At 38.7% G+C, this 24,657-nt stretch overlaps 1 protein-coding gene across 1 annotated transcript in view; it reads left to right on the forward strand.

The window, feature by feature from the left end:
* SEMA3D (semaphorin 3D) overlaps positions 1-24,657 on the forward strand; it is a 148,837-nt gene that overhangs the window by 52,690 nt on the left and 71,490 nt on the right. Inside the window, exons 3-4 of the mRNA XM_064504907.1 lie at positions 10,806-10,966; positions 23,193-23,255. Of these exons, the coding sequence (XP_064360977.1) occupies positions 10,806-10,966; positions 23,193-23,255 (224 nt within the window). The remainder of the gene's footprint in view (positions 1-10,805; positions 10,967-23,192; positions 23,256-24,657) is intronic.

The following is a 24,657-nucleotide window of genomic DNA, read 5'->3' on the forward strand; positions in this document are numbered from 1 at the left end:
CTGCATACGCCTTTACTAAAGGCAGCTGTAAGACAAAACCAGTGCTATGTAGTTTTGAAAATCCCAACTTTGCTGTGTTTCTATGCGCTGCTTTGAGGGCGTGCTCCTCTTGGCGTCAGTGAGTGTCTAGCTGTTGACACCTGTATTTGCAGCACTGGTCCTTGAGTCACATTTCCCTTTCCTTCCTCTCCATCTCTGCTGTTCCCAATAGAGACACATTTCTCAGACAAGAGGTGTGTGTTGTGTTGTACCATAGGAGTTTGTTGGCTAAGTGGTTACAGTATTTTACTGTTCCTGAAGACACCAAAGTTTTATGCTCAGCTTAGCTGGCAGCTTTGGGAAAACTTTACGCCTCCCTCTGCATCATCCATGCAATCTGGATCCCTTTATAAAATGTTTCTGGCTAAATTTATTATATAACACCACAGCTGTCTATATGAAACCCATGGGTGTGCCTGAAAGCATAAACAAAAGTAAATAATAAAAATTATTTTTTTAAAAAAAGCTTACAATACTAAATAATAGCTTGTGCGTATATTATAATAATAAATATAATTGACAAGAGGTAATTGGGCAAGACACATTAACCTGTGCAGACATAAATCTCTGATATCCTTTGCCCTGTACCTTCTAGTTAGTACATTCCTGTCTTAATGTTGCCTAGGAAGTCTGTGAGGCAGAGGCTGGGTCCACCTACACATCTGCACGTGGGACTGGATCTGACTGAGGCTGCTGGGCACAGCTCCAATACAAACAACTAACACAGAAGAGAATTAATGTAGAAATTCAGTGACCTCTGATTTCAGCGGTTTTATAAGAACTTAAGTCCTGTCAGTATCACAAAGTATTACTGATAATTATATTTCACTTTGCCATGAGTGGACATTACAATAGTCTGAGCTATTATAATGTGAATCGTTTTTATTTTCCTTGCTGGAAGTGGCCCTTTCCTATTACTAGTGCACCGCTATTGGGAAAACCTGCCTTCATAATAGCTAACTGAATCACCTTGCTATACCTGCTTGCTTTTTATCAAATAAAATGCATCTATTTGCATATCTAGGAATGAAAACTGGAAAAACAATATAAGGAGAAAAATCTTTTCCTGAATGTTCAAAGTTTCTCAGAAACAGTCATTCTCTACGTTTAAATATCACAGTTCTGTGAGAGAGCATCGATTCTACACAGTTAACCCAGATCATGACTACCTGACCTGGGGAATACTGCGTCTCTGAACTGCAATTCTATAGCAATTTAGTGTAAGGTATTAGCTCTGCCTTGAGAGTTGAGCCAGTAGCTGGAAGAAACAGCTGAAATATTATTATGACTCCTACCATCAAATATTATTATGACTCCCACTGTCATTATAAGAGTTCTCCTCCCTCGTTCAAAGTGTGGCTTCGAGCGTGGAAAACAATTTATCTGGCCCAAGCCAGACGGGGAACCCCTCTGCGGGGACAGGAACAAGCAGTTACGTGTGGTGGGAGCAAGCAGGAACCTTGTACAGCAGATTTGCTGCCAGCAGAGGAAGTGTCTAATCCGCCGACAGGTAAATCTGCTCGCGGAGGTTCCTGCCCTTCCCCTCTCTTCCTGCACCGTCGCTCCCTCCTGCTGTTACTCCTTCGCTGATGCCAAGTGTTGCATTTGCGCTTTGAGGAGCAGCTGAATTGGTTGTCGTTTTACAGACCTGATCCCACCTGATCTACTGTGTCTGTTCTGCTTCTCCATTCATCAGGACCTGTCTTGGTTGAGTGGAAAAACCAGAAGACATTTTCAAAGCAGTTATGAGGAAATTTGCCTGTCCTCCAGGGGATTGTGGGAAGGGCATTGAAGGACCATCAGCACTTAAGAGGTCTTACAGGCTGTCTCAGGCAGTGGTTTCATGGCAGCCGAGCCAGTATGAGAGCGTGCTGCTTCTGAGAGGAGGAAGTGTCCCTCCCTCTTCCCTTCTCCCCAAACACACATATGCACTTCTTTCCCTCCCCATCTGCTCCCAGATGCATGGACCTGCCCTTTTTCTTGCACCAGCTCCAGCTCTCATCAGACCTTTGGCTAGGACGCATGCTGTTAATAGTTAGGACTTCATCTCTATACCTCACTCAGCATTACAGTCCAGCCATACAGCTTGTCAAGGCTCTGCTCCAATGCTTGGAGTCTATTACAGGAATAGTCCCCACAGCTTCTTGCTATGTGCTCAGGGCTGGCTGCTCAGCTGATAAAATTATTACAGGTCCCAGTGGTTAAACTGAGGATCTGGCTCTGAGTCTGGATGAGAGGTGGGGTTTGTGCATGTGCGTCTGAATAAGGAGGATGGGGAAGGGTGGGACGTACAGCTATGGGATACTTGCATAAAAATCTGTGTTGCTCACAGGCTCTGGATACAACTGGCATACAATTACACTTGAATAAAAATTACAGATAGTTTTCGATGACAGCAGTGGTAGGGAGCACAGTTGGAGGTTTCTGTCTATGAACTGTTCTTTTAAGTCATAAAAATGGACGGGACTGAAAGTGCTAACAAGGTAACTAAGCAAGTAAATCTGACTGATGTTAACTGTCCTTTGCAGTGTCAACTTGCCTTCCTCAGGAAAAGCTTGTGTTACTGCGCATCTCTGCTAAGCCTGTCAGAACCAATATTAATGTGCCTCACAAGTCCATGTTATTTGACACTTTTATTACAACAGAGTTGTTCATGTCACCGCAGCTCAAGGTCTCTCATCTTTTAGCCTTATCTGGTTTGTTAGGAACAATTATCTCATTAGGAAGTTGGCAAATGCATTCGAACCTGGTAGGAAAATGTTGACGTGAAAGTATTATTGGGAAATGTGACCTATTTAAAAGCAGTATCGTTCATATACAACAAGTGTAGCTCAATGAAGCAAATCCTGGTGTCAGACACAGTCTGAGATAGCAGGTCTGATTAAAGTTAGTCAGACTCCTAAAAAGATCTATCAGCATCTATCCGCGCTGTCAAGAAAATTACTGAGCCAAATCCAGATTTCTTGTTTCAAATGTTTTACTTACGAAGCATGGAATTTTATCTACAGAGTAAAAACTGAGTAAGGATTTAAAAATGTGTGATGTTCCATACAGCTGCTACCAAATAGCATAGACAAAAGAAACTGCACAACCTGCTGTTGTTTTTTCAGCCTAAAGACATATGGGTGATATGGTGTTGCAGAGAACTGCTTTTTCTGCCCCCAAGTCGTGTGTGCATCCTCAGAAAAAAATAGTGTTCTCAGAAGTTTCTCTGAGGATGAAGTTACTTGCAATTTGCAGTTACAGGTGCTTGAAAATACTCTAGCCATTTTTGGGTCACCCTGAAGAAAATAAGGTCTGAAATGAAAGGTTGATGCTATTTTGAAGGCAAATGTAATATAATGACTGACATCGGTTTTGAAACAATGGATAATACTGCATATATTTTTACATACCATAGTTTGACAAAGGAAGAGCTGTGTGCCTAAAACTGCTAAATATAATCTTCATGTTACATTTTTAACACCTGCACATACTTGCAAAGTGCAATACACAGCTCCATCTAAATGAGAAAGAATAAATCCACTGCTACATGGTGGAGTGTGTTCATTCATGGAAGTTGATGCAATGATGTTGTTGCTACACTTTAGTAAGTCCAAACTGTTGTCAGTGCATGTTGTTTGTGCTGCCTATTCCTCACTGCAGGCTGATCTCCACACTTAGTTCTCTGTAGCTATGTCCTTCATAGGGTTCATGCCATTTGAATTGGAGATCATATGATTATGCACTTCAAAGTAGCTGGAAAGTTTGTGAGATGAGATGGTAGACTAGTTGTAGCAGTAAAACTGATTCACAATCGATAAATTTAAGTAAGCCTATTTGAATAAGTGAGTCAAAGAGGGTTTTGCCATTATTTCCACTTGAAGCCTATCAGCTCTCTATTGCTATCTATATATTTGATTTGCTGAGAGATGGGAGAGGCAAGGGGCTGGGAAATGGTAAGTAAGGCATGAAGGAGAGGACTTATGGCAGGGAAGGTTAAGAGGTCTCTTGATTTTAAGTTGGTATAAGATGTCTGAAATTTGAAATTCTAACTAGAAAGCGTGGGAGCAGCACACCTAATCTAAAGCTACCTTTTCCCAGCGTCAGTGAATTCATAGCCTCTTTGCCATCGTGGCAGCATTTAGTGATATGGATCTTTGGAATGGCTTTAGAAATTGGCCAGTTGAGTGACTGTCTTCCTCAGAAGATGGCAAAGGTTTTCCCTTGCGTGCTTGACACAGTCACTGAAATAAAAATTTAAAAACTAGGAATAGAGCTTGTTCTCCAGTCAAGTTAGCCACTCCTGTTAAGTCAAGAACAGTCAAGAAGAAAATGGGCCTCCAGCTTCAACAATGGCCTAAAATTTTACTCTGCTAGAAATAAGAGAATTTTATGCTCTTATAGAATAAGATTCTTGACCTTTCAAGATACTTTGAAGGGCATTTTAAATCTGACAGAGGAGGAAGAAAGTGAATCTCAGTTACAAAACTCAGATTAATTACTTGTCACACATGAGACTTGCAGCCAGGTTAAGGATCTAAGAGAGGTGAAGGTAAAACAGGCAAGTTCAGTCCTGACACTTGAAAATGAGGAAGTAGAAGTGATAGGGTCCTTATTTGCATGGTCTGTCTTTCATTTGGAGAGGAGAGTTGGTTACCATTTGAGTCCATTAAAGTACCAGGCATTCCTAATGAACAGGTGTTCAACAATTATCGATACCGTACCAAACCTCATACACTTGCAACTCATTTACACTGAATTAAGTTTGTATTAGACAACCTTCTAATATCTACAGCACCATTAAAAAAAAAAAGAAACAGTGACTTAATTTATCCTTGGAAACAACAGTGAATTAGCTTTCTTTGGCAGTTGTGCAAGAAAGATAAACTACTTAGGAAAAGGGAACCTGTGCAAATCCACGGCCTTAGGTCTTCAGAAAAAACAAATGTTTCACTCGGGTACATTTTCATTTGTGCTGTCTAAAGCTAATTATTTGGTTTGGCTCTGTGAAGTTTGTGAACTGGGCCTTTGCCTTTTTCATCAATAACATGAAGTCACAAAGCAGCTTTTAATCATCTCTGCAATAATAACACTTTACAAGTTATTTGTGCAGCTGTTTCGCTAGTCAAATTTGTTTGGAGTTAAAACACAACTCAAATATACTTTCATAAACATAAGCGAGAATTGTTTAGTCCAAGCTTAAATGAGATGTATTTTTAGTGGTTAGCATATATTTTGTTCTGGAGTATTACAATTTTTCCAGAATCAGAATACATGCTGCCAGCACCATTGACTGATTATACGCCAGGCTGAGAAGTAGATGGACTAATTAAACTGCAGTGGTCTCAATTCTGATCTCAAAGGAGTTCATCCTTTCAGGTGAACTGGTATGAAATAGAAGGACCCCCAGGGTGATATGATTTGATATGAATGACATAATTCTTATTTGGGGATGGAATAGTCACTGCAAAGCATATCTGAAGATAAGATGATCAGTCCATTCCTGATTAGAAGTCTTGGCAGCTGTGCAACAGATATAATCATAGTTTAGTTACCACTGACTGTAATAATGGTTCCAGAAGCACAGTGCATGATGGAGCTATTTTAATTACTTTGCATTTTTCTGGGTTGAAAAATGCTGACAAATTTGATGTCTCTCAATAAATATTTTCAAATATAGATTTGGGGAATGTTTCTTATGTTATTGATTGCTGAAAAAGCCTAAAGAAGTGCCTGAAGTTTGAAGTAGAAAGTGCCTTGATATGCTTCAAGTCCTACAGCAGAGATCTGAATTTTGGAGCAAACTTTGAGAAAGTTCTTCCTCCTGTGTCACCTTCCTAAACTAAACCCCTCCTGAGAGACAATTTAATTCCGAAAGAGGAACAGAAGTGCTTAATCTCAAAGTATGTGACAGAGTAAGAGGAGGTTTGAGGCCTAGTTTGAAAGAAAAGGAAGATTTTGACATGATACTGTGCCAACAAGAAATTTTCTGTGCTCCTAATAATCCACATCCTTTTGGAAAGGCAGTTCTGTTTTTCCCCTAATGTAACATTTTCCACACCACCTAGTTAAATTCCTTGTATAGCAAAAGGAGCCAAATGCTATGCACAACAAATCCTCTTTGTCTATGGTGATATGCAACTAAATAGAATGTAACTTGCTTCTTGCAATAAGTAGTAGAGGTTGGTAGCACGGTGAAATTACTCTTTTTGCCTTCATACACATGCATCTGGGGTCAATTGCATCTTTTAAACTCAAAATACTTTAGAAGCTAAGTAAATTGTTGCATTAATGTTATATATATGGAGATTTCTTTACTCAAACAATTTAGTGGAGGACAATACCCATGCAAATTGTCATGGGTATTTGCCAATAAGTTATAGGACTTGTTCCTATCTGGAGGAAAATGACATGATGTTTTGTTCTTGACTGTATGGAAAAATTACAGAATTATACATATATAGACTTTCCTTCAAAGATGTCATTAGATGTAGATGTTTAGAAACAGGTTTAGGAGTTCCCTTCCCCCAGTTCAGGCCTAGCCCATAATTTAGAGAAATTCCCATGATTGGCCACGACAGCAGTTCTGAGTCTTGACCAAACAGGTTCCACATATCTGTATGCTTGCACCATACTGGAGTCGAGGAAGGAAAGCACAGTCATCGAAGGCATGGCTTGAGGCTAAGAAGTTGAAATATGCTATATAAATGTAAATGAATATTACCAGGACAGAATGACAATTTTTCTTTAGAAGCCTTTTGCTATGTCTCTGCTGCTGTAGATCATGTAAATAATGGTAGAGCTGTTGTGCGCCAGTTCTACCATGATGCTTTTATAAATGGAGGAAAATAGTGACTATTTCAGCCTCTACTACTTAGGAATGAAACATTAACCCAGGTAGGGAGTTTGCTGAATACTTGTTTAATGGCCAGACTGGAACCTGTGAGGAAAAGAAAAGCAATCTTTAGTAAAACAGCAAACACATTACAAACTGAATGCTGAAAATGCACTCGTAAAAGATCTTCCTTGTGACTAATTTTGTTTCTGTGCACTGTGAGAATGCTGTTTCCACTTTGGGCTATCTACAGAGATACAGTGATTCAAATCAACAAGTTTCTCTAAGCAGAATATATTCTCTTGAACCTCAGTGGACAAGTCATGTTTTCATGGTATTTTTTTTCAGGGTAATATCCTTGATGAAATTTAACATATCTAGCCATGAAGGGTAATTTCAAGCCCTAAGGTCGGATTGTTTTTGCTGAGTGAGTACAATGATTAATTTGGCTGTAATTTAATCAGTTCTCTGTTAATGTTTACTTGACAGATTTTATTAGGTCAAATTTCAGTTTTAATCTTATCAGTGGCCATGCTCAGAGTCTTATTTCCAATCTCTTTTCAGTAGATAGTAAATAACTGGCCTAAACCGTTGCAAATCTGATTCTTCACCATTTTGCAGCTTGTGTTATCGTTTATGTCAGTAAAAAAAAAAAAAAAAAAAAAAAAAAAATCAGTGAGCGATGCTGTCTTTTCAGTTTGGACCATTTTACAGATGCTTTCCGCATGATGCAGTGAGGCAAATATCTGTACAAGGCACAGTGCAATGCTCATTCCCAGTTGGGCGTTTCAGTCATGAGATAACTTTATCCCTTCCCTTTGTGGCTGTCCTAGGTGAGTCTTTACCGAGAAATACTAGAAGAGTTGAGCAATAGATGACTGTTGTCCTTTTGGGATGCTCATGTCAGAGACCTTTACTTCCAATTAAAAAAGAAATAGGAAGTGGAAAGCAGTGTCTCAGTCACCTTTCAGTTATGTGGTTGACTAGGTCCAAATAGGCAAGTGTCATGCTCACAAAGACTAATGGACTGCATGACTCTAGACAATGAAACCGAGTGCCGTAGTGTATCTGTGCGAACATTTATTTTCTCCTTATTAAGACCAAATTCCTATGGATGGAGTGAGGGCTCCTTCTGCATCTGAGTTACCTGTGTCTCACAGCCTCACACTGTGGTATGACTGGAAGTCTGTCCTCAGAGGAGATTTAGGACTAGCATAACAGAGGGTGATATGGGTTGCTGAAATACAGTAGCCTGTGAAATTAATGAATCTCTCCTGTCTATTCATAAGTTAATGCCTGTGAAGGATGAAGTACTTTATATTGTCATCCCATGTTCCTTTTCCTCCCTTTATGCTGTCTACTAAGTGCAACAAACAGCCATTAAATGGGGATTTAATCTAGACTGCAACGTTTTTAAGGCATTTATTTATATATATGATGGACCAGATACACTTGTAATGCAGCCAACTCTTACATCATCAAAGATGTCATGGGCAGAGAAGAGGAAGAAGTTTACTCAGAAATGATGTGCTCAAGTGATGCTCAGCTGATAAACAATACTTTGAATTTCAGCTGAGACATGTTTGAGTAGCCCAAGGGAGCTATCACTGCTATAACCTTCCTGCTATGTTGTGGTCAGCATCGAAGGATCTTCTCTCAGTGGATAGCTCCATTACACCCAGCACCAAGAATTTCCAGTCTAGAAAAACAGGGAGGAGGTTTGTATTGAGTGTGATGTCTAATGATGACATACTTGCATCACACACAAAAATGAACAGGTTATCACTACAAGTGGCTGCCCCAGAACAGAGAAGCCAACAAACAAACGTGTCAGGAGGAGTAAATCGTTGTTTCTTACTGGGTGAGAACACACTAGTAGAGTGAGCTAAACTTTGAAAGTCTAGGGTCTAGGGAGCCTTTTCCTTTTAATTTAGAAAATTTCTATTTATTTATAATGCTGGCTTTGTTGTTCTTCAGCCTTTGCTGTTCTTCAGCAAGTTCTAGGGCAAGAAGTAGTTTGGATGGGACTTAGGTGTTTATAAAAACCATGTTATTTGCTCCTGAGTGATCTTGCTATCAATTAATAAGCATGTCTTTTAAAGTGTTACTAATTTGCAAAACACTGACAACATCTTTGGCTCCACAGGAGTTATGAGAGTAAGGACAGTACAGGCGCAAAGCAGTGTGGAGCTTAACATTTGATTTAATTTTCCAACGTGAAGTAAGATTTTTCGAAGTACTGCCAAATAAATATCACCTAGGGGAATAGGAGCTGCAGTACAATACAATTTGTTTTCAGATTGTACATTTACAACACTTAGCAGTGAGCCAGACAAAACCACACAAACTTAAATAGAAATGACAGAGCCAAATAATAATTGTAATAATTATATACCAGGTAGTTGGTTGAATAATGCTATTTTTTTTCTCTCTCTCAGTACTGTTTATTACCCAAAAATAGGACTTAATCTTTGCTTTTCCTGTTACGAAGATTGTGAGAGACCTTAGGACAAAAGGGTATTTTCTCTGTGTTTTGATCAATTCTGTAATTTCTCTGCAAAACATTGACCCTGGTTTTCATCATGATCAGGGAGTGTAAATAACTTGTGCTGATCCGAGTAAGCCTATCCGCTCTAGCAGGAAGGATAGACTATCCGACCAGTGCCAGAAAGGTGGAAATACCCTTAATTTTATATTTGATTAAATGCAGGATTTGCTTTTCTGTCCCAAGATTTATGAATAGTTTAGCTTGCAGGGTTTGCTTGTGGAAGAACTGATTCACATGTTTATTTCTGTTTTCCCCAAACTAACAGCTGCCCAACATGACTATACTCTCGTTGTGCTCTTTTCTATGCGTTTTTTGTGTCCTCATCCAGAATTTGGTCCACAGAGTCTTCATTAAGCAAAGTGTTTCAGACTTCTTATTTTACGGCCCTTTAGCATTTTTATAGGGGAAGTATAGATTCTTTCAGTAGTTTCATAGAGAAACATATTTTTCTTAATTACCTCTTGAAGGAGATTGGAAGCCACTATTAAATCACAGTAAAATTTAAGTGCCGAAAATTTGTGCTTTTAATAGGGAAAGGTTTGATGGTAAATTAAATGAGCTATAGCCAGAGCTATGTCCTGACTTCCCCAGCAGAGCAGGCTAGGATGCAGGAAAAGCCACCCATCGTCACCTCCGTAAGGAGGGCAGAGTCCCCAGGACCGTAGAGGTGGCACTGCTACTGGATGCTGACCTTAATATGCCTCTAAATCACCCCCATTTTGGTACCATACTGTAGGGATATACCTGCTCTTGATGGGTGATGATAATATAGTTCTTAATATGGTTCTTAATATAGTAATTCTCCGTATTGCCATCAACAATTAATATTAGACAATGGACAAACTGAGCTTTATGTCAAACTTCTTGTGCACATTATGGTTGCCTGCTTCTCCCAATCCTTTGTATCCATATATACTTGCTGCTTCCTGCTCCTTACTGTTCTTTGTGTTTGCATACTTTTCAGCTTTATATGTAGAGCATCAAATACTGTGAGATACTGACCCTTGATTATGTGTATCCATCAATATGGTGACATAAACATACATTAATTTTCTTACAATGGAGAAAAGGTATGGTGCATATATTCCAAAGTTCTGTCTTTTTTGTGTGTGTGTGTCTAATTACTAATGATGTAATTCCTTTATGTCACATATATAATTTATTAAGCAAGTCTCATATAGAAAAATCTTTTGTGAAAGTAAATATTACCCAGTTTGGAAGTAGAAATACCCAAAGAAAACCAAGGTTACCGGGAACTGTATTATGACCCTAGAAAGACATGCTCTAAGACTGTAGTTATCTCACCGGCATACTCCATGCTGGTTGCATATATTTATAAAAGACATCAATGAGTCATATGTAAACATTTTGATTATAAAGATTTTCTTCATTTTCCCACAGACTTGCTGCTTTCAAACAGCTGCATCCCATTCCTGGGCTCAACAGAGGGGTTTGATTTTCGAACCCTGCTGCTAGATGAGGAGAGAGGTCGGCTGCTAATCGGGGCTAAAGACCACATCTTCCTGCTCAGCTTGGTTGATTTAAACAAAAATGTAAAAAAGGTCAGTTTATTTTCCACAGATTTCATCTGATAAATTCAATTTTGGCCTTTCTTCTCCATTTTTCTTTCTTTTTTGGCTTCATTGGGTAACTGACAGATTCACTGTGCAAAGCATTGTAGCAGGATTTAGTAATCTCACTTCCCACTGTTACATGGATTATCTTTAATAAACTGAATTTCTCAAGGTATGTGACCTCCTGTGAGATTTCAGTCCTGCAACAGGTAAACCACCTTTGCCTTGCAGGTATCTCTGCCGTGCAGGAAAACCAAAACATCAGCAAATAGGCAAAGATGCTGCTCAGGGTATTTGTTTATTATTTTCTCTTGTGTTATGGACATCCTTCTCAAAGGAGAGCATTTGAAAGAAGATAACTCAAGACAGGTCTTTCCTTGCTTCCTGACATCCCTGGGTTTACATTACTGTGATATTACTCAGCACAGAGGCGATTTTGATGGTTTAAACTATAATAAGGATGTTAGTGGGAATTTTAATATTAACATTTGTATTAATATTTAGAATGAGTAATGATAGGAGAAGCTTCCACTGGGATCTATTACACCTCTCCCTTGCCTGCACTCTGTGAGGTGTTAACTCTGGATAATAGAACGGCAATTTAGCCTTCAGTATTTCTAGCAGACATGATGAACTAGTACTTTTGCAAGCACAATTGACTGCTATATATAAAAAACAGATGCCTGTAGAGGAATACACATGAAAACTGCTTTCCTGGTTGTTACAGATATGCTACTTGCTGAAGAAAATTTAAATTCTCAGCTGTGTTTTATATATTCTTTAAGCAGAAGCAGGAGATTTTGAATGACTCTATTCTGCTGTCAGTTCTGAAGTGTAACTGAGCCTGAATTAATATGACTCAAGCCCAGGGACTTAGCAGGTGTAACAGGAGAGGATTTTGCTTCACATGTTTGAATGCAACACATGCTGCCATCGTGGAGAACAGTTTCTAGTACCAAACTTGATATCTTATTTTGACTTCCGCAATGATCTGTATGCCAGTTTCTTTAAAACTTGGATTCTGAGCATTACAGGACATTTCTTCCCTAGAAAGCTTTATTGAACAGTTAACTTGCATCTTCCAACTCAATATTTTGCTCAAAAAATGTCACCTTTTCCGGATGTTTTAGTGGTAACCACGTTATTCGTATTTCAGATTTTCAGGCTACAGATTGACTTCTGGCATAGGCTTTCTGTAGGAAACAAATTTTGTTTGTGTGAAAAGCAGATTTCTCTTTCTGTCGTGTGCTGCTTTCCTCCTGAGAGCTGCTGCGAGCTGTCACCTCCCATCATGTTTGGTGGGGATTGATTAGTCCAGAGCTTTCTGGAGGCATCAGCACCTTGTGCCATCAGACCCGCTGGTCAATCTGATTACATTCACTTTTGCCAGACCAGCACTGATTATTATGGACGTTGTGCTTTTTAAGAAGCGCAGAACACAGTTTGAGCCAAGAGAATTAGCGCCGAATCAGGCAACACCATTCAATGAAGATATTGTAGGACAAAAACTCTATATTTGAATGAGAATTTGGTAAACTCATTAGAAAATGTGTGCCTAGATACCTGTGGCAACCTGAAAGAAGAGAATAAGATTCATAAACAATTGTGTGTCTGGACTAAAGAAGGAATAGTCTGGAGGTTCAAATATATTTCTCTCTGCCTGCTTCTCAGTTTAATTGTTCAGGTTGCCCTTAACTTTTAGGATAAGACATTGAGGCAAATTATATTTAAACAGCTAAAACGGGCTCAAAAGCTTTGCAACACATCCTGATGTGCTGATTCCCACGGTCTCTGTAGCTAATTGGCAACTTCATAAATTTGCCCTTTTGGGCGACATGAGACAATATGACACGAACAATGCTCCTTGCTTTGTCTGTTCGGGGCCAGTTGAAACATGTTAGTGAGGGCAGAGATGGGCTGCAGGGAGCTGCTCCGATCAGTGATGGTCGCTCGGGGGCCACGATGCTGCGGGGCAGCGCCGGTAGCAGCGCAGTGTCAGGACGTGGCGTTCGCCCGCGCTGTGTTTAGACTGACCGCGGTTTGGGTTGGCACTGGGCCAGGCGGCTCCTTTCCAGACTTTCCCGGTGCGAGGAAACCACACATGTCGGGACGATGAGGGTCTGAAGTGTGTCCTTTGTACTCTTTGGAATAAGAGGCTTTGGGAAAAAAAAATATATATATATTGGATTCTATGTAGCCACTGAAGATAGCAGCAGTTAATTAGAATATTAAATTTCTTCCCGTAAATGGGAGGTTTTTTAATGACTCTGGAGAAAGAGGGTTAAAAGGCGATGAGCTGAGGGGGTGAGGCAGATATAAGAGCTTTAAAACTAGAATGAAAGCTTGTGCAATGTTTTGGGGGTTTTTTCTTTCTTTGAAACAAAACTGAGTGTTAACAGTGTAATACTGTATGCAGGGTGGATCCAGAGAGCCCTAAAGAAGCTCTCAGTTTCAGAGATTTGTTGTATTAGGATACTGCTGATACACCTAAAAAGTGAAGTCTAAGTCTGAAACAGTTTAGTCTCAGAATATCCCCTTCTGTGGATATCATCACCTGGCAAAATTATATTGTGGAGTCTGATACTGTATATTCAGATATTTCTGCAAAAGTATTAAAAAAAAAAAAATCCAGAGCATCATATCCTGTTCCCTTCTGTAATATAATGATATATACATGTATGTATATATATCATTTAATAACTTCCTTTTTATAACCTAATTATTTACCTAACTTGGTTAATTTAACTTACATATATTAGGTTTTGGTTTTATTTCCTGGTGTATTTTTTTTCCTAATGAAATAAATCAATAATTCTTCTTGAGTTCACATTTTCTTAAATCATTGTAATTTTTATTCAATGTATTGCATAATTGGTGGAAAACTTCCCTAGCTGGCAGCTCAAAAAAAGTCCACCCAGTTTCCACTGCAGCGCTTGCAAACCTTATTATAAAACAGCAGTAATTACCATAGCATAACAGAAAAGTCCTCGCAAAGGAAACAAGAATGCAGAGGACTAAAATGCTAGCAGTCTACAAATATCTAATGCTTAACAAAGGATAATCATTTTTCTGTAATAAGAATATAATTTCTATGAACTTGTACTGAAAGGAAGCGTACAGCTCCTGTTGCAGGGGCAGCATAATCTGTACCATAGTCTTTTCCTGAAAGATCCTGAGACGCCTGAGAAGCATTGAAAGCTATTTATAAACAGGAGGATTTGTGGTTCATTCTTATGAATAAAATAAAGAAAAGAAATATGTTCAGGGAAAGAAGGCACAAAAGAGCAGCAGTTTATATTTGTCACAGCGTTCCAAATGTAGACAATAAATTTGAAGACAACTATGTCATAACCAGTAGAAAGGAGTTTAAAAAGAAACATGTTTAACAGCGTTAGCAGATGGAGAAGAAATTCTATAGGAATCTTATTTTCTAAGAGCCTGCCGGAACGATGACTTTGGTACTTAGAATTTTCCTAGCAGTTTTCCTGAAGTCTTTGCAATTTTACTATTTGAAAACTAAATAAACACTACATGCAGAATGCGATCGGCTGGGTAAATGCGTGTGAAAGAGCAGCAAGGCAATTCCACACCTCTTCTGTAGCTGCGGTGCTTGCAGCAGGGCAGGCAGCGTTGTGTGTCAGCGCTGTTATCAGGGTGCCATCGGCAGCGCGACCCGCCCGTCTCTGCAGGGGTAGGAATGCTATCAAGGGCCGACAAGCTCTTGAAACGCTGCCAACCTGCAGGAGCTGTCAGTGCAAGAAGACACAGCCACATGTGGGCCAGATAGATAAACATGTCAGATCCCAATAGCAGCTTTGCAGCAGCTTGTTTTGATCTGCCCAGTGTGTATTGGCACCGGGTCACAAATTATTGTTGCTCAGAGCATCCTTAATTTGCAATTGTTACTGGGTTTTTTTAGGTATTACCAGGTGCAACTGTCTTGTGACTTGTCTTTTAATCTCCTGTTAGATTGACTTTAATTGTGTACATTCGAAAGTAAAAAGTGTGTGTGTGTGTATACATATATACATACAGGCACACATGTGCACACATATGCATGCACACTTTTATATATATATGTATTTATATGTGTGTATATACATTTATAAAAAAAATACCCTCATGAGTTAGGAGCCCAATTTTACCTTCATTACCGCAGGAAACCTCCTGTCAGTCCCTGTGAGTGTTATCTTAATTAGGACTGAACACAGTGGGAATTTAGCCAGCTTTGAAGCGAGGCTTTGGTTCTGTCTTCAAACCAGAGCCTCAAGGAATATACACAAAATCCGAGCTGCTTTATGCAGCCCTGAAACCCAGTAACACCAAGATTGGTCCTTCCTTACTGAATAGCTGCTTCTTATCCTGTACCTTAAAAGAATTTATCTTTCTGCATCTCAGGAAAAGACGTAGATGAGTGAAATGCTAAGGAGAAGAGGCTTTCTTTACCCGTTAGGAGAAAAAAGCTTCCAAGGGGATGTGAGCAGAGGCCAAAGAGTCACATGGAAGGAGCCTCTGAAGATTTCTGAAGTCTTGGAAGTGGTGGCATAAGGATTGGAAAGCTCTGGATAAACAGTCTAAAATAAGCCAAGTGGTAAGGGAGGAGGACATTCATGAGTTCACCTGGGTTTACCCTGGTTTGTCCTCAATCTCTGTTAGTAAAGACAGCTATGAGGAAAGCATCAGAGTGAGGCTGTTATTTGACCTGGGCACAGTTTGCTCGTCTGCGCAAGGAGAAGTTGTTCACAGGGCGTTGTCTGCATGCTGATGGCCATGATTTTGGCGCAAAAGGATCTCTTCTTGTTGTCACAGTTCATTTCCATATGTTCTGCTCTTCTGCCCAGAATTCACAGAAATAGAAACCATCTTACCTGTCATTTACAACAAAACAAGACTGGTTCTAGCAGGTGTCCTAGCCTAGCGTCCTATTGCCCAAGAGGGCCAGCAGAAGATATTGACAGAAGAGCGTAAGTTATAATGACGCTTCAGGCTGGGACCTCTTGAGACAGCGGTGATAACTTTGTGCCCCATAGTTCTTGGAGTGTTCTTGTCGCTGAGCTGCTGGTTTGAACCTGCGAAAGCCTTTGAAGTCCGCAACATTGTTTGACAAACCTGAATTTAGCACCTGTATAGAAAAAGCGGAAGTTTTAAACAGTGTTTACCGACACAAAACAACAGACTGCAGCAAAACATGAAGCCTGCAATCTGTAACAATAATGATAGCAATTCGAGGTGGAAGAAAGTGTCTCTATTATTTCCTTTTGCATTGTTGCCATAAATTACTTTTTCCGTAAACATCCTCTGCCTTTTTCATATTTTTCCGATATGTTTTGTTATAAAGAACAATCAGTATCCTGCTGTCTGAAAATTCTTGCTCATACTGGGCCCTGAGTTTTTCAAAGGTAGGATTTGTCTTCAGTCTGGAGTGATAAAAACGAAAGGAGCAGTGCCATTTGCCCTAAAAATCCTGATGTACAATTTCTGTTTAGGAGAAACAGACTGCAGACTAAAGTGTCTACTGTGTTAACGCTGTGGAAAATCAAGTGTAAATAGGCTGAAGTTTTTCGAGATTATATCAGTGTAAATGAAATGAACATCTGGTCCATTTTCTTTAAGTTTTCACATATGCTTATAATATACTTCTGAAAATGCACTTTAAAACCCCCCAAACCTAAAATATTGGAAAGACTGACTTTTTTCTTTTTACATTGTGATTGATATAGGAGATCTCACTTCAATATTCACAGAGATGCAATACAAAAAAGCCTGTTTGGTTCTAATCAAATGTTGCTCCCTAACAGGTACCTGCCGAATTTAAACTACCAAAAGCCTGGAAAGCGCAGCATCCAAATACAGCACAGTGCACTTTGCTCGGACTGGCGTCATTGTGAAAATAAAGAATGCAATATACTGACACTGGCACTTTCCTCTCCAGAGTGTTATAGATCAAAGCGAATCCCCATATTCTCTTCCACCCCACCATATATATTGTGTTGTATCTTTCAGAGATGCAGTTTTCTGCTACTATAAAATAATTGGAATTGGAAAGCCCTGTCAAATGTCTCCCTGGAAGCATATTTTCCATATGGGAATCAGTGTGCCAGAGGTACAAATACCTGTTAAAAGAAGGAAGGCAGCCCCCGGCAGATACCAAAGAAAAAGATATTTAAGAGTATGTTCCTGGCTTTTAGGGGTGTCTACTTGTCCCTGAGGGTTAACTAAACCTTGATACCTTGATAAAACTATTAAAAAGAAACCTAAGTTGAAAATCTAATTCTAAAGACATTCTATTCAGGTTTTTAAGTACAGGGAGAAATTCAGATAAGGAACATGGATGTATTTACTTCCTTTGCTTACTGATGACTCTAAAATACTGAATTCCAGAGTATGGCGAGTACAGAGGGAGTCAGATACAAGAACTGCTTAGGGTAACCTTCCTCTTAGGATTTGTGTGTGAGAACAGTCTGTGCAGTTCCCGGAGTTGTGAACTTCCCATACCAGACGCGTGAGTGCAACAGATGTGAGGTATTTAGAGACCAACTGGTACACGTGCATGGTATGCAAAAATCAGCTCCGTTTCCCATTAATTAAAAGACTCTTCTATTTTCAGCAATATAATAGTAAAAATACATGAAATTCTTTCTGACATTTGTTGAGAAATTCAATAAATTTCTAGTGCTTGCAGTAATTTTCAGTGAAATGATCCCAGGTCAGGAAAGGAGTGACAAATGTTCTGGTTCTCAGGAAGCAATCTATGAACACTCACTTTTATGGTGTTGGACTGTGATAGTTATGATATTGTCTTATGCCACAGTGTGACAGCCTTCATTTTCCTGTCTTATTTTGTTGGATCACCATCGTATGTTTCCTCCATGCTCCTTGATCTTGCTGTTTTTCTTTGCTCTTCATTTTTCAACTATGAATTACTTTGTGCTTAGAAAAGAGGAAAAAATTAAGTCACATTACTTTCATTTCACTGGTGGGAAAATTGAGACTTGAGTGTAACATATAGTAGGGCAGTGGCAAAGCTGGAATTAAACATCTTCTGACTTAATTCAGTGGTTTTGGATTATGTTGCTCCCTTTACTGCACCTGCTTTATGATCGCACTGGGCTAAGCCACAACTCCTTTTTCACACAGGGGCTATTTTCTCACGGAGGAGAACTCCTGTGGGAGACATCATTGCATGTGTCGTTTCTCAATGACAGGATGACAGTGGTCTTGCAGCTTGATCTGGCTTTGGTTTTTGGAGGCTACAGCAAGGACTGTCATTGGAAATACATTCGCATCAGTGAATTTATGCTTCTGAGTTGTGGTTTGCATGGTTCACAAATCCTTATTGAAACATTTTAATGCCCAGGAAGCAGTAATTTTAGTGCCCTTTTCTTCCTTCAAACGTGAATATGACAAAGGTCTAGTATGCAGAATTAAAAAAAGGAAGATAATAAGCCTTTTTTATCACTGTCTCTTTCTGCAGAAAATAGCTATTTAAAATCAACATATTTTCGCCTGGGTGCTCCCACCCAACTCTCATTCCTTTGAAATAGGAAAGAAGCAACCCCTCTTTTCACAGGACTCGAATTCGGTGAGTGAGTGTTATGCGACATGCTGGTCAGCTGGTGTCCCTCACTCCAGATACCGCTACGTCCTGCTGGTGCTACATGTGCCACTAATAAAACACTTGGGGCTTTTCTTGTACCAAAGGCCCTACTGATACAGAAGTGCTTAAGCACGTGTGCCGCGTCAAGCATGTGAGTGGCTCCGGTGAAACCCAGAGAGCTGCTGAAAGCCATTGACCTCGATGGGATCACTCAAGTGCTCAGTGTTGGCATGAGCACAGCTATCTTAGGGATGTGGCACTGGCAGGAATCACATTCACCAGATGGTCTCATTCCTGATTTTCACCCGCAACTACCTCATGTAGCAGTTATTCCTTTAATAAACTGATCCTGCTCTGCTGTAATTAGAGTTGAGGGATACTTCATGCAACTTCTCCAAGAAGGTCATTACTCTCAGAACCTCCCTACTCTGATATTTCGGTGGGTTTTTTTTTTGTTGTTGTTGTTTTTTTTACAGTCTATATTTATTTATGATCAGTTTATACTCATTCCCTCTCACTGTTCATAATTCTGGTCTTCAGAGTTCTTTGATTCCACCTGTGTAATATTTCCAGTCTTCACTTGCATTAGTGATGCTTCCCAGCTTCATGTCATCTGCACACTTTGTTTGCAGAGTGCTGTTTTTTTTTGCCAAGGCTACTGAAGAATATATGAAATAAGACAAGGCCTGACACTGTTTCTTGAGGAACTCCATGAGTAATTGCCTCCCACCCTTATTTCCTTTCAACTCAATCGATTGTCATCATTCTTTTAGTCAGTTCTTTACTCCTCAGACCATTTTTCTTATAATAATACCTATTTTCTAAAGCTGAACTAATCAATTTCCATGTGGCAACAAAAAATGCTTTATTTATTTATTTAAGAGGAGCTCTACCACATGTTGAATTGAGTTGAGCTGATTTATATAATACACATATACTGATATATATATCTAAATTCTCTATTTTTAAAATTCACTTTTCCTTTTGCACTCTTTTTTCATAGTAAAAATACAAATTTGGAGAAAATAAAAGTGTTACTTTTAGAAATCACTCTGTTTCTGATCTGAAGGGGACCTTTGTGATTTCTAGTGTTTTGTTTTAATCAGAAATCAATTTTCAGTTTCCCTTTAAAGCGATACCTTATCTATCCTATATTTATGTATTGCTTAATTTTATACTCCTGAGAGGTTTTCTTTCACTCTGCTAGGAGAGAACATATTGGCTTGCATTCATTAGGAGATTTTAATTTCTTTCCTGTTAGTAAATTTAAGAAAATATTTTCAGAAGTATTTAAAAGTAATAACAAGGTAATATTTTTTATTAGGTTACAAAAGATGAAGTCAGGAAACCATGACAGTAGCCCTGACCTTTTGAATTTTGATATAGATATTTTACAAGAAAAATAAACTAAAGATTAAAAGGTGAAAATAATCTTGTTCAAGTAGATGGCTCATGTATTTAAAATAGTTGCATTCTTCCTTTAAAAGTAATCCCACCTAACTATTCTAAGATTTCTCTGAACATTTCAGATACAAACACGAACGTGAAATATATAATATATAACTTGCGCTGCTTGTAACTTGAAATGATATCATGTTACTGTTGTTATTACCATTATTATGTGTTTTTCTTGAGGACTTTAATAAAAGACTTTGGTAAATAAGAGGTTACTGTTGTGAAATGAGCACCAGAACTGAAAAACATTTATGAAACAAAATGACCAATTTCAATGCACCAAACCATTCACAGACTCAAATATTTTAAATAAGAAAGGAACTACTGAAACATCTAGTCTTACTTTTTGCATATTGTTAAACCAAATAACTTGTTTGACTTAAATAAAATAGCCAGCTTTAATTCTATCTGTACAGAAAAGTAAACATGCATTCATGCAAATAAGTTTATGCATGTGAAAAGTCAGTGAGACTATTCACATGCATAAAATTACTTGTGTATCAATGTTTGGGGGAACAAGACCTGTTTGTTAGGCAGTGTGTGATCTAATAGGAAACTAAATTTATGTTCTATGGCTGAGCACACTGGCTCATTATTTATTATTCAATTTTCTTGACCTATTACAGATTAGAAATGACAGTTTCTGGGAACCTCTCAGTTCTCATACAGAAAGTAAATAAATATCACTTTAAATCCCCCATACATAATTGTATATTGATTTTTAAGTTGGATCATTTAGCTACATTTTCCATTGACTAATGAGGCCTTGCAGAATGCTAAATAATGAGGTTGTTGAGCAGCCAGAAAGCAAAACAATTGACTTTTCTATCATAATTGACTGTGGTCTTTTCCTCAGTCAACAAGACAGGGAGTGCATGTATCTCAGCCTGACTGGTCCAGCTTGTACAGCAAAGAGTATTTCTGAAGAAGGACTCCGGACAAGAATTAAGGGAAGAGTCAAGTCCATTAATATGTGCGCTGTCTTCAAGTATCTATAGAACGAGGTCCCTGCAGAGCAGCTCCAGTTCCTCTGTGTAGTCAGTGGGGAGAGGCAGGCGCTTTCGGAAGTCCACAGAGGGAGATCTTGTCTGTATAAACTGAAGCCTAAATGTAGTCAAAAAAAGTCTTTCTCTGAGAACCCCCCAAAACATCTATCCTTCTCTCTTGGTGATAAAAGGAACTTGGGCAGAATTGGACATAAGGCTTATGTGAAAAAGACTAGATCTTATCTTAATTCAGCCCAGCCAAATGTGTTTGTAGAACCACGGTCTTCTATTCCTCCAGCAGTTCCTCCTTCATCAGCTTTTCTTCATTAGCTCCTCTTAAGCCTCTGACTCTCCATCTCCTTCATCCCAATGTTACCATTGCTGCAGGTGTTAGCAGTTCTGCTCTGCCCATGACCCCAGTCTGACCAGGTGAATTCAACGGTGCTAACTTTGGTTCTTCTGGATGGCTTTGCAACATTCCTAATATTTTCTTCTGTAGTTTCTGGCATTCCTGTGTAACCCATACATGCTAGCACAGCTAATTTCGTATAGACCTTTGGTACCTAGATGCTATCTTTACATCATTCTGAGAAAATGCTCTGGGAAAGTAAATCTGTGCTCCAGTTCTGAGATGCTGTTATATTGCCTTATCTCTTAATTTGAGTAAATGTTGCTGTAAAGAGTTAAGGTTTAAGTAACTTAAAATACAATATCTTTACTAATAGCTTCTAATCACATAGGTAACTGTAAATTCACTGGAGAGGAAATTAATTTCCTTGCAGAAAGCCAACACATCCATTTTCACTGGGAAGAGAACAGAAAGAACTGAAAGCAAAAAGACTGTTTCCAGGTTCAACAGAATGTTGACTATGGATTTTTATCTGTGGCAAAGCTGTCTGACACAGGGCAGTCTGTAGGTTTCCTTCCCAGTATGGGACTGAGCCTGCACGTGGGGCATGCTGTGACAGCACGACATCCTGCAAGGTGTCAACAGCTGGGTGAGCAAAAGGGCATTTTTTCCCTCCAGCTTCTGAGATCTTCATCTGCACCCAGAAACCACCCTCCTCTGCAAAGCAGCTGGGGCTACTGGTAATTTATGTATTGGTTCCTGGGACATGAGACAATTTTCTAATCAACCTTTGCTCAAAAATCAGTAGCACTGTTTTGTTTGTTTGTTTGTTTGTTTGCCTTACAACAATTAATTATGAAAAATGGCTACAACTCTCTCTTGACAACATGGGAAGAAGGAAAAAAGATCCATGGTTAGCATGGTGATTCTGGAAGACTTTATATGTAGCTTTTAGTTTGAATTTAATAGAATCAAATATACACTTGATAATATCCCATTTTGGCTGTTTAATTGAAATCAGTGAGTCAGAGCCTCAGCTGCTGTTAATTAACATATCTTCACTAATATCAGGAGGGTTACAATAACTGATAATAATTTGTCAACTGGCTCCATCTACCCCAAAACCTAATTTACTGGATTCTACAGAGCAGTTGAAAGAAGAAGCAGAAAAAATAATAATGCACCCTACAATTTATGTAAGGTACATGATTTTCCACTAACCTCCCATGTCATTTTCTAAATCTGTATACCTTACCCAGTAAACTCAGTTGCTCTTGATAGGTGACATTATTAAACCGTATGCTGTTAATTTCTGTCAAAGGTACTTTTTGTTCTACAAATTTCCCTTAAGCTACCTTCAATTTGTAGAACTAAACTTCTTTTCATTTTGAAAATTGGCAGCAAGAGCTTTTTTCTTTTTTCCCCAACCAAGTTGACTAGTCCAAATTCATCACAAATGTAATTTACCCTCTTCTGCAGTCAGTTTAATCTGAAGATGATTTGGCTCATCATGTCTTTGTGAAACATATGCAATTAATGATAGTGAGAAGCTGTACTAGCCAGATCAACTAACTCATTTTAAAAAGTAGATGTACAAAATGGAAAAAAAAAGAGCAAGGGATTTGATTTAAAGCCTCTGTACTTGTTGTGTAACAACATGTATTCATAGCCACACTCATTTCTATTCACGTGCAAATTCCTTCCACATGTATACGTAAATTTGAATTGTTCTTTCAAGGAAACAATTAAGCTGCTATCACATGAAAAGTTAAAATACTCATAATCTTTGTTTATTTATTTATTTTTTTAATTTTAACTATATTACAGATTTATTGGCCTGCATCAAAAGAAAAGGTGGAATTGTGTAAACTAGCTGGGAAAGATGCCCATGTAAGTATAGCATATATTTCTACTTATTGTTGCTGATAATGTTGTAGACCTGTATATTTGCTTCTAAATGCACAAAATAGGGTTATTAAACTATTCTTAAATTTGCATTTATTTTCCTAATGAATGGACAAAACATGAATCAGAAAAGGAGGGTTTTTTCTTTATTTAAAAATCATTGCACTTGCATGCTTTTCTTTGAATGTTAATGCTTCGAGAATAATATTGAATAGTGTAAGCAGCAAGCATGCTTAACAATCAATATATGTAATAGATGCCATTGAGAGAAGACTTTCCTCTGAAATATATCCTGGCAGATGCTCTCGGTGAGTTTGATTTGAAATCCACTGGAGTCTGCATATGACTCTGCTGTTGTTATCACAATCCTTTCTTTGCCATCAAACTGCTCCTTTTTTTCTTGGGAACATCCTGAATGTAACTTCATTATAAGTCATTAACGAAACAGAGTAGCGGTGCATATTACAAATAAACTTAATTTGTAGCCAGCTGCAGTTGACATAATGTTAAAACAAAATCTCAGACTCATTAACTTTTCCCTGGAACCACAAATCCTCTTTAAAAGGTTCTGTGTATATAAGGTACATTCATATATACAATAAAACTCTCATATGTCTTTTGCACAGCACAGATTGCATCATGTATCTAGAGTCCACCATAAATATAAGCATTTTCCAGTTGTATAATAAAATTTCTTCCTTTTCTCTCCACAAATCCTGTGTTCTCCATCCAGCTTGTCTGTTACCAAGGTGGACTCCAGCTCAAAACACCCTCTGAGCTCTCTGCCTGAGGGTTTTCAACTTTTTACCTTAACTTATTACCACACTTATCTTTATAGCAGACAAGAACCAAACAACACCTCGCCTGAGCACTGGGAAAATTCTGATACTGTCTATATGCAGGATTTGTACTGATCTATTCCTTTGCTCTAGCAAAAGGGGAAGGAGAATATTTGTATTCTAGAGCTGGGATTGACCTGAGCATCCCCAAGGGCTCATAGAAATGCTCAAATAAATGGACATAAAAAGAGAGCTCATACGCAAAAATACCTTCTGGAAGTATATTACAGCTCCCCTTACTTCACCACAGTGATTTCTATCATGTAATCTTTGGTGTTAAAGCTTGTGCAGAACTCTTATTTGGGAGCAAAAGCAGGAGGATTGGAAGCTAGGCTGATCCTGCAGCTATCCTGCTTCTGGGCAGTTGTTGACAGGGGATGTTTATTACGAGCGAGTGAACAGATATCCTGCAAACTGTGTTGTTACCACACGGCTTATCATGGCTCATGACTGAGCATTATAACTAAAACAAGCTTGTGAGTCTGATGGATGAACTGACTGGTGGAGAGGCACGGGAAGATTTCACTCATCACAGCTTTCAACTATTT

The sequence above is a fragment of the Dromaius novaehollandiae genome, chromosome 1 (genome assembly GCF_036370855.1).
Source record: "Dromaius novaehollandiae isolate bDroNov1 chromosome 1, bDroNov1.hap1, whole genome shotgun sequence".
Classification (NCBI taxonomy): Eukaryota; Metazoa; Chordata; class Aves; order Casuariiformes; family Dromaiidae; genus Dromaius; species Dromaius novaehollandiae.